General features: G+C 40.3%; 1 protein-coding gene across 1 annotated transcript in view; it reads left to right on the top strand.

Moving 5' to 3' along the window:
* The first annotated feature begins 1,187 nt into the window (after positions 1-1,187).
* The window catches only part of LOC128687458 (uncharacterized), a 122,405-nt gene continuing 112,211 nt past the window's right edge, over positions 1,188-11,381 (top strand). The window contains exon 1 of the mRNA XM_070084106.1: positions 1,188-1,411. Coding sequence (XP_069940207.1) covers positions 1,366-1,411 — 46 coding nt within the window. The 5' untranslated portion in view covers positions 1,188-1,365. The remainder of the gene's footprint in view (positions 1,412-11,381) is intronic.

Here is an 11,381-nt window from a genome sequence, read left to right on the forward strand (position 1 = left end):
GTCATTAGTACATCACGAGTCTCTGATTCTGCTTTTAAGTGAGCTATAAATCTTGCTGTAGTTGGCCAGTAGATAGTGTACTACTTAACTGTATGGAAAAACGTCAATGTACCTTGGGTCTGGCTAGTAAACGTCTGTTATTAAACTATTTCCTTATTAGTAGTTTTCATAAAGGGGATTTTTGTCATATCCCTGACAAATAGATCGTCATCTGACGAAGACTAGTGTGTCTGGGGGGATAAGGGGGGGTGACACTTGTCTTATTTTCTGACACAAAACACCACCTCCACCATTGATATTTTACATCCGCTTGAAAATATCAGTTGATCGACTAGTCTAATCGCTTTTGTTTTCTTCTTTTCAGGAGCAAAGAAGAAATGGTCAGAACTCTTCCTACTTCACGAGCCCAGAGAGCTGAAGACTGAATCTCCTGAACGCTCTGAAAACTTCAGTGAGCTCCTAGAGATTTCAGAGAACTCCAGGAGGTTCTTCGACTTTGGGAAAGCTTATGAGAGCTCTAGAGAACTTGGAGCTCACAGGCATGAGCTGCTAAGCTTAGACAACAAAGGAAGAGAAACTGGAAAAGACATCCTGTATTCATCTGTCGAGTACGCTGTGAGAGCAAGTGATTACCCTCGCTGCTTCTCCAGTCACATAAGAAGCAGCTGCCTGCGTCTGTAGTTAGAGTTAGAGCAATCAGTCCCTTGCCACATTAACCAAGAGGCTTCTAGCGGCCAGATGAAGAATTTCCATTTTCTCGTAACGTGAAGAGAATAGTTTGTCAGTTTAAAAAGCGTTCTGGTTAATGTACAATCATGTGACTTAATTACCAAGTATAAATTCATAATTAATAATCTGACCTGTTTTTCCCCGGGCGTAAATAAGAAAAAGAATATAAATAATGCAATAGACTTTTAAAGTCATTAATCAGTGTGAGTTCTGTCAGAGGAAAGGTTGATGCCTGAGATAATTATTTAGTAAAGTTGGCCCCTTAGTGAGGTGAGATCGCTACAAGTGTTGGGGTTGGTGGTAGTGCTATGTGGTGGTAGCCGCAGGGGGGGGTGGCCGCAGGTGAAGGTGGCTGCGGCAGGTAAGGGGGCTGCGGCAGGCGGCTTGTGATGAGGTGTGGCGCCCCTGTACTGTACAGGTGTAGTCGCAGCCAAGGTGGTGGAGGAGGTGGTGGTGGTGGTGGTGGAGGTGGTGGTAATAGTGGTGAAGGTGGAGGAGGTGGTGGTAGTGGTGGTAGTGGTGGTGGTGGTGGTGGTAGCTGTGGCCCTCCTGCAGGCAGCCACTTATACACTCGACACCCTCAACAATGAGATAATAATCCGGACGCCGCATCCATCCCGCAGTCAAGAAGCCGCCATGATGACACCGCAGGTGGCACTCTTCCTGGCCGTCCTCCTGACAGGTGAGTCTGCTTCCCCTTCCCTCTCCTCCCGAGGGGAGCCTTGAGCCTAGCACAACTAGACGCTTCTAGGATACACACCCCTAGGGTCCACTATCAGCAGCAGCTTACTAGAGCACACTCGCCCCCTTGTGACCAGGACATATTCTTCACTCAGTAGCAGCCATTATGGTTCTAGGTACCAGGTTGTTACCAGGGATACTAACGAGAAGAGTTAACCAGGCCTAGTGCTCCCTCTTGCAAGGTTTTGGGTAGATGGAAGTATATAAGCTTTTCCTGACGACCCACCATTCATCTCAATCCTTTCATTTTTTATCCTTTAAGCGTGCGTGCGCGCGCGCGCGCGCGTGTGTGTGTGTGTGTGTGTGTGTGTGTGTGCGCGTGTGCGTGTGCGTGTGTGTGTGTGTGTGTGTGTGTGTGTGTGTGTGTGTGTGTGTGTGTGTGTGTGTGTGTGTGTGTGTGTGTGTGTGTGTGTGTGTGTCCAAATGTCCCTCACCAGCCCACCACCTTTCCTATTTTCCCTAATATGCATAATGTCATAATTCTTTGTCCCTAAAGACCTTAAACTACCCATTGATAATTTTTTGTAAGCAATGTTCCCTCGTGCCCCAGTAGAATAAGATCCTTCTTTGATTAGCTCATCTCTCCTCCCAACTCCCACATAGCCGCAGTCATCATTGTGTTCTTAAAAAAGTCTTTTCCCCTTAAAATTCCTGTAAAAATAATCCCTATGCTTCCCTCCCCCCAAAAAAATATTTACCTCCGTGCCCCCTCTTATCAAACCAATTATCCAAAAAGAAATTCCTTCAAAATTCCTAAACTGCATCCTGCCGTATTAAAAATAAATTTTAAAACCTCCTAAGCCTAGTGTAATGTGTTTTGAGTGTGGGCAACCATGTTTCTGGCTGACTTCCTGATTAACGTCAGCCACTTTCCTGGCTGACTTGTGAGTGCGGGCAACCACTCTTGTCGCTTCTGAATTTGGGCAGCTACGTTCCTCTTGAGCACGCCTTAACCCCGCCAACCAGTCAAACTAATTGATAAAAAAGTCTTGACCTTTAAAGAAGAAAGATGTATCAATAGGTTGACAATAAGTGAAGCAGCTTTGCTCCCTCCACCTGCTGACAACACGCTTCTAACAAAACCACTAACTCTATTTTCGTTAAATATTTAATTTTATTGAAGCTATAACTCCGGAAGGAATAACTATATCAGTTATAATTATTTTTGTTATAAACAAGCTGTCATGTGAGTGCTACCAGGGGTTAAATGAATGACGTTCCTGTGTTTACTCCTTGCACGACGATGGTACATTGTTAATGAAATCAAATTATTTGACTCAGTTATAGGGGCTTCATGGTAAAGATTTATTGGTGTGCCCTTAACACTTATCAGTGCAAACACTGACCTAGTTAATGGTCAGACCCGAACGTCTTCATAAGTATCTTCCTTCTTTGTGCGGGTAGTGTATTGATGTACCAGTACTGACGGGTTTACCGAGTTTCCTTGTTTCAGAAGGAGATTCATCGTGGTGCTGGAGTGAAGACGAGAGAACGCTCTCCAGACTAACCATAGTTTCCACCCATATGTTCACACGCATCATTCCTAAAGAATGTAAACTCTAAATTTGTATAAAACTGTGAGGATCATGACATTAAAGTTCTGTTGTCGCGGTGGTGATGGAGGATCGCTGCCCAAAATCATGCTAATTGTGGTATTATCAACACTTTTTTTTCTATAAAAAATTTTATTTTCCATCAAAACCAAAATATTTATTGAATCATTGGCTATAAATCCGCAGGACTTAGTCACTTGTGAGAAGTATTTACACACAATATTCTTAAGATATCTATGTCGCTTTTCTATTGAACATCTTATTAAACTGTCATGTAAATAGGACACCATTTTTTCAACTGGTCAGATCAGGTAATTCAGGAACAAAAGTGTTTCGGAAAATATTTTCTTGTGGGCTTAGTAGATCAGTACTTCTGTTTTTTTGTACAAAAGATATACGACTCTTGTTAGTTATGAGTGGAGGGTAATCGAGTGAAGACTGCCTTCTCTAACATAACTTTTACTGTCTCGTTTAGACTCCATTGATTTTTTAGAGTAACTTAGATATTTTTTTGTGGGGTGGGGGAAAGGGGCGTTGTAGGGCCATTATGATTAACTTTTTGACATGTACTTACCGTATTTTTCTTTTATACTTCCGTGCTGCCTAATTAACATGCTCTGTGCTGTACGTACCCACGTCATTATACTCTCAAGCATGCAGTAAGTGATCTTAAGTTCATTTTTGTGTTAACTTCCGTTTTCTTTTTTTATTTTAGTGTTGGAGTGTTTTTCTTCCTGGCAAGATAAGTGTTGTAGGAGGGGTTGCTACCGTGTGTTATGTGTGCAGAGTACGAGGTGGTGTTTGCTGCCGTGTTTATTCCTGTGTGTGTGTGTGTGTGTGTGTGTGTGTGTGTGTGTGTGTGTGTGTGTGTGTGTGTGTGTGTGTGTGTGTGTGTGTATGTGTGAGTTGAGTGTGTGTGTGTGTGAGGGGTTTTTGGGGTTGGTTGCTGACTGCTTCTGACATCACCGATACTTAACGGCTTCCATACCAGGAGTTAGAGTGCATCCTCACTCTTTACCAAAGGGAATATTCCTTATAATAACCATGAAAATAGCCGAGAGGCCCTCTAAGTACTTTCAACGCAACAGTTACCTTCAGAGAGAATGAAGTAAAAGGAATTAAGACATGCCAGGATGTACACAACGCATGTGGTACACGTATGTGTCATGTTCCCACATTCAAATGTTTGACGTCACATCCGAACGTGTAATGTGCAGCTCCAGAATAGACCTGTCTGCCACTTGTACAAATTTGTATACATAAATCAACCATTTTATATAGAGAAAATAGGTAAACAATGTTAATTTCAGTCAAATGAAATCGAGAATCCTGGCTAAATCTGTTTGATGATATATTTACAATAAGATACAATTTTTTAAGGCAGAATAGATGAGAATAATGCAGAGGAGCAGTTCCAGCACTGTCACTATAATGCCAATCATCCTTTGACTCACTGTCTGTTAAACTATCAGGTTATCCTGCCTCTTAGAAATCACACTCTCTCGCCCCCGTCACCAAACCATTAAAAACCATTACCTCCCTAAATAGTTGTAGGGGTGAGTGACATAGGAATGCTTACGACTGTGTTAATAGCATATCCGCCCCAGCGACACCCACAGCAGCGTAGAGACGTAGGGGTTCTGCCACCTGTAATGAATTAGTCTGGAATAACCGAGTAATATCAAGGCTACAACAAAACATTGCCACGATAAGATCTTTATGTAACTCACTTATCTTATAATAAAGAGTTGCGTCAGCTACTGGAAAATCTCAGAGCACCGAGTTCAAAAGGTCAACCAGTGGTAAATGCTGTTGTGGTGTATAGAAATATACCTAGTTGGGTGGATCTTATTAGAGGCAGCTGGCCAAGGGTTAACACACAGGCCTGTGAGATTTGAGACTAGCCATGGGTTCACAACCCCACCGTTTCCTGGTTTGCTTGTAATCGTGCTATTACGAATTCGCAAGTCACCAGTGGCTGTCACATCTTAAGGGGCACTTAAGTTCCCCAGTCTTCTAATAAGGTGTTAATTTTTGAGCGAAGCTCAGACCTCTGTAACACAATTATCCTCAAAGATTTGTTAAGTTATACCATGAATTAAGGAAAGATCCTGGACTTCACCTTACGAAACAGACAAAGTAAATGTGATAATAATTATGGACAAGGTAGATTATAGTGTAAAAAGGAACATGTTATTAGAAGATGGGGGAGTTTATGTGCCTGTTAATGCTGTCAAGGCATCTTGCCACGTCCAGACCAGAGCGCTGACACCTCCTAAAACGTGTCATCGTATGACAAGAACCATTTGTACTTATCTTTGCTGATGCCAACTGGAGTTACTTGATTAGTGAGTGCATAACGTCATCGGAACTTGGACCTGTTTTTGGCTACGCATCTGTCAGTTCATCAGTTTTTGTCTAGTACAGTTCAGATCCTTATATAAACTGTTACCCGCGATACTATGGTGTTGTATCATGGATGGAAGTGATGGTCATTAGATCGTTTCTCTGACAAAGAAGTCTCTGTGGAGTCATTTTTCTAGTGGTAGGAGACCTGGGCAAGAGGTTGGAATATTTCACAATCCTGTGTCTACAGACAAGACGACTTTACTTCTCAGTGTTAGTCTTTTCGACTTACAACCAAAGGAACCAGGTTAATCTCGAGTCAGTTAAGACCCATACACACATCTCCATACACTTGTTACTCCCTGTTCACCTAGCAATAGAAAGGTATATGGGGGTCAGTCTCCTTACACTCACTGCCTCTCCTCACCTAACAGTAACTAAGCACCTGGGTGATACTCGACCGTTGTGAATGGTCACCGGAGGGTTAGTAGAAACCTAAAGATTAGGGATAACAGCTTTTAGCCCGTAAGTTCAGCACAGTGAAAATGAAGGTTTAATTTCATAAGAATTTTTAGGCCTCTGGTGCTTGGTGGTTATGGTGATATCTTCGTGGGTACGAGGCCGCTGGATCCGCTCCATTTTTTTTAATTATCCCGGGCATGAGTAAAAAAAAATATTCACTTTTGCTATGTGTAAGGGCTACGGTTCGAATCCTCGTTGTTTCTTCTGTTTATTTGGTTTCTCTGGAGACTCCAACACTCCTTGCACTGAATGGTCTTTATGGGTTTTGCTTTTCACACAAACAATATTATTTCTTGTTTGATGATGTCGATTTTGATAATCTAAAAGTGCTCCGTGGATCAGTTGTTAGCGAACTCAGCTCATACGCTGAGGGTCTGTGGTTCGATCCCGGCACGGGTGGAAACATTCAGCATGTTGCCTTACACCTGCTGTCCCTTGTAATGACTGCAACAAATTATACGTGGGCGAAACATCAAGGGACCTCCAAACACGTATTTCAGAACACCAATACGCAAGCAGGTCTGACGACACAAGGAATGCCTGTGTACAACACCGTAATTCACACAACCACTTGATAAACTACAGAAACTCAAGACTCATCGTCACAGAAGACAACACTCAATACCGAAGAATCCTGGAATCATCACTTATTTCTATATCCGACAACTTCAACCAGAATAATGGCTTCTATAACATAGCTGAACCACTTGCCAAGAAACTTCTGCATCGCTATCCCACATAAGAACATAGGAATGGAAGAACACTGCAGAAGGTCTGCTCACAAACTTATCCAATCTCCCTTCCAAGCTACCCAAGATTTTAGACTCTATAACCCCACTCGGTACATCACCAGATGCAGCATTCTCCACCTGACCTCAACATTCTGAACCTGACTATAAATACTCGCCTACCTTCCACCCCAGGCAGATCTGTTTGTGACTTGAAAAAGCCCACTGTGTGGGCGAAACGTTGTCAATAAAGGATCACATTATACTGCATATGTGTTTATATTTCCACCTGCTGTCCCTGTTCACCTAGCAGTAAGTAGGTACCTGGGTGCTAGTTGACTGAGGTTCGATAACTTTATTTATTTTGATATCACATATTTTTTTGTGATTCACAGACACACAGACACACACACACACACACACACACACACACACACACACACACACACACACACACACACACACACACACACACACACACACACACACACATACACAAACACAGACACACACACACACACATCACACCTAAGACGCCAGTGAAATATTTTCAGAATTAAATATTCTGAGGAGTACAGAGTAAGCAAAGAAATATTTCACTGTGGCCATAACAGTCAGACGTGTCACTGTTCACGAGCCTTAAACAGTGATGACCTGACTGTGTATAGTATATATTAAAGTGTGCTCAGTGGGCCCCCGTTGTTCTGCTCGACCTTAGAAAAATGTCGTTGCCTCTTTGTAATTTGTAATGTATTGGTTAAATCTTATTAATAGATGACATTCTATACTGATCAAAGTTAACCTAACCTAACTTAAGTTAGTCTAGCCTAACCTAACCTAACCTAACCTAACCTAATCTAACCTAATCTAACCTAACCTAAGCACGCCTAACCTAACCTAACCTAACCTAAGCTAACCTAACCTAACCAAACCTAACTTAGGTTATTCTAGCCTAACCTAACGTAACCTAACCTAAGCTAGCCTAACTTAACCTAAGCTAGCCTAACCTATCCCAAGCTAACCTAACTTAACTTAAGCTAGCCTAACCTATCCTAAGCTAACCTAACTTAACTTAAGCTAACCTAACTTAACTTCAGCTAGCCTAACCTAACCTAAGCTAGCCTAACCTAACCTAAGCTAGCCTAGCCTATCCTAACCTAACCTAACCTATCCTAAGCTAACCTAACTTAACTTAAGCTAACCTAACCTAACCTAACCTAACCTAACCTAACCTAACCTAAGCTACCCTAACCTAACCTAACCTAACCTAACCTAACCTAACCTAACCTAACCTAACCTAACCTAACCTAACCTAACCTAAGCTACCTTAACCTAACCTAACCTAACCTAATCTAATCTAACCTAACCTAAGCTAACCAAACTTAACTAAGCTAGCCTAACTAACCTAACCTAGCCTAACCTACCTAACCTAACTTAACCTAACCTAACCTAACCTAACTTAACCTAACTTAAGCTAACCTAACTTAACTTAAGCTAGCCTAACCTAACCTAACCTAACTTAACCTAACTTAAGCTAACCTAACCTAACCTAACCTAACCTAACCTAACCTAACCTAACTTAACCTAACTTAAGCTAGCCTAACTTAACTTAAGCTAACCTAACCTAACCTAACCTAACCTAACCTAACTTAACCTAACCTAACCTAACTTAACCTAACCTAACCTAACCTAACCTAACCTAACCTAACTTAACCTAACCTAACCTAACCTAACTTCAGCTAACCTAACCTAACCTAACCTAACCTAACCTAACCTAACCTAACCTAACCTAACTTCAGCTAACCTAACCTAACCTAACTTCAGCTAACCTAACCTAACCTAACCTAACCTAACCTAACCTAACCTAACCTAACTTCAGCTAACCTAACGTAACCTAACCTAACTTCAGCTAACCTAACCTAACCTAACCTAACTTCAGCTAACCTAACCTAACCTATCCTAACTTCAGCTAACCTAACCTAACCTAACCTAACTTCAGCTAACCTAACCTAACCTAACCTAACTTCAGCTAACCTAACCTAACCTAACCTAACTTCAGCTAACCTAACCTAACCTAACCTAACTTCAGCTAACCTAACCTAACCTAACCTAACTTCAGCTAACTTAACCTAACCTAACCTAACTTCAGCTAACCTAACCTAACCTAACCTAACTTCAGCTAACTTAACCTAACCTAACCTAACTTCAGCTAACCTAACCTAACCTAACCTAACTTCAGCTAACTTAACCTAACCTAACCTAACTTCAGCTAACTTAACCTAACCTAACCTAACCTAACTTCAGCTAACCTAACCTAACGTAGACAATTTTGCAGAAAACATTTACGCAAAACATCATCTTAGCATTAAGATGGGTTGAAATACCGTACGTTTTTTATAGTGAATAATTCTCAAGTGAATAATTCTCAAGTGAATAATTCTCAAGTGAATAATTCTCAAGTGAATAATTCTTAAAAGAATAAAAAGATAAAGATCTTGAAATCAAGAACACTGAGAAGTGTAACAAAACACTTTAAATGTTAGACTAGACTTCTCTCCTTGATGCCGGCGAGGGGCTCTTGATCCAAGGCATTAGGTCTCCCCTAACCCTTTCTTGGATCAAATCTGAATGCTTCACATTCCCAGTAATAATAATAATAATAATAATAATAATAATAATAATAATAATAATAATAATAATAATAATAATATTAATATTAATAATAATAATAATAATAATAATAATAATAATAATAATAATAATAATAATAATATTATTATTATTATTATTATTATTATTATTATTGATGGTGTATTATATGGAATCCCTAGTACTAGGCTGAATACTAGGCTTCCATACTAGGCCTAGTACTAGGCTGAGTACTTGTTTCAGAAAGATATAGTGAGGAATAAAATGATTCACTAGAGATACCGTGTTTTCCGGCATATAAGGCGCACGAGCACATGAGATATATAAGACGTTGTTTGTAAGCAGTTGTAGCGTAAGGTTAGTAAACAACTGGAACCCAAAGCCTACCTTTGACCCTGACATTGAGCATATAAGGCGCAAGCTGATTTTCCAAGACTTTTTGTGGGGGAAAAGCGCGCCTTATATGCCGGAGACTGCGGTATATAATGTTTAGTCAATCGCAGAAATGCTGACTCGGTTATTTTCGTAATGAAGATGATTGCTGATGAGAGGTCTCACCATCACAAGGGAGTAGCGTCTTACGTCTTGTGCCTTATTACCTACCGAGGTAATAAGGTTAGGTTAGTCGGGCTGGCTGAGTAGCGAAGGCGAGCCAGTGAGGAAGGAATCATGTCCGGTTGCACTAGCTGGAAACTAGGAGCCTCAATCCACACAAAGAGCTGGTCCGTGGTAGCCGAGAAGTCCATGATGTCATGAATCCTTGTGCATTCAAAGTTCCTTAATTAAATAGTTGTAGAAGCGAAGTCGTCTCTTTACATCTGAAATACAATCTACTACCAGAGGATAAATATACATCTAGGTTGTGTCTCCCCAAATTAAGTCACATATACCAGGAGATAGTGTATAGCAGTATGGTGATATGTAAATAAGACAACCATTAGCTCGAGTGTCTGATACCAAGTGAATATAAGGTGAAAAGGGTTATCTAATAAGCAAAGGGATACACTTAATGTTAAATAGAATAGTACGAAACCAGAAATATTAAATGTAGACCAGGGGTCCCCAGCCTGCGGCCCGGGGGCCACATGTGGCCCTTTTAGGAAAAGGATGCAGCCTTCACATGCAATTATGAATTCACTTTTATGTAGGTTCCACACTGCACAGTGTCAACAATTACAAAATGTTTAAAATCATTTTACACCAAAACCTTATTACCGCCTCTAACAATCAACTTACACTTCTGGTGCGCATGATTAATGCGGATATAACTGGCAACTGCGGCCCTCCTGTCAAATTGATTCCTTCATAACTGAAAAGTTGAGGACTACTGGTGTAGAAGTATTCACGAGACAGTATAACCGTGGTAACAACCAACACGAATTAAGTTTTAATGACTGATGGATTGAGACGTTAGTCACGTTGGATTCATGAGAACATAGAATTAACATACACAGTCATATATTAGCATCATACATAACTGCTTAGAGTAAAGAGCTGTGTATTTATGTATACTGTATAATACAATTATATGTTTCGTTTCCGGATGGGCTGCTAATGTTAAAGATCTACAGGAAATAAACTATGTCTGTTTTTATCTGTTGTAATTTCCAGCCTCATTACAGTTGCTACTAATGCACCACTAAAGTACATGAACATAATGTTTCAGTAAATGTTTATCATAGCAGCATTTTCAATCCTGAATTTAAAGTTGAACAGTAAAAATAATTCGTGCAGCTTGTGAATTTATGAGAAGAATCGTAAGGGAAGAAAGAGAGGTTGTGTTCACCTCTCTTATCCTAAAATTTACAGTATTCCACAATTCAGATCACAATATGAGTTGTGTTGACGTAAGATGGTTTAACAAAATTCTAATTCAGGAGAAGAATTATTCTTAGCAACTGAACGAACATTGTAATACTAAACAAACTGGAAATAATTCTCCTTACCTTTAATGATGGGCTTTAAAGGTTTACTTTAGAGGCTTTCTTTATTAGAGAGTTTCTTTTTAGACAATAATTTTCTGAAACATTCTTGATATTCTATAAATTAAATCGAGTTAAAATATTTTTATTACATTAACGAGTTTGAGAATGGGAAGAAAATCCGAAAATCT

The sequence above is a fragment of the Cherax quadricarinatus genome, chromosome 11 (assembly GCF_038502225.1).
Source record: "Cherax quadricarinatus isolate ZL_2023a chromosome 11, ASM3850222v1, whole genome shotgun sequence".
Taxonomy (NCBI): domain Eukaryota; kingdom Metazoa; phylum Arthropoda; class Malacostraca; order Decapoda; family Parastacidae; genus Cherax; species Cherax quadricarinatus.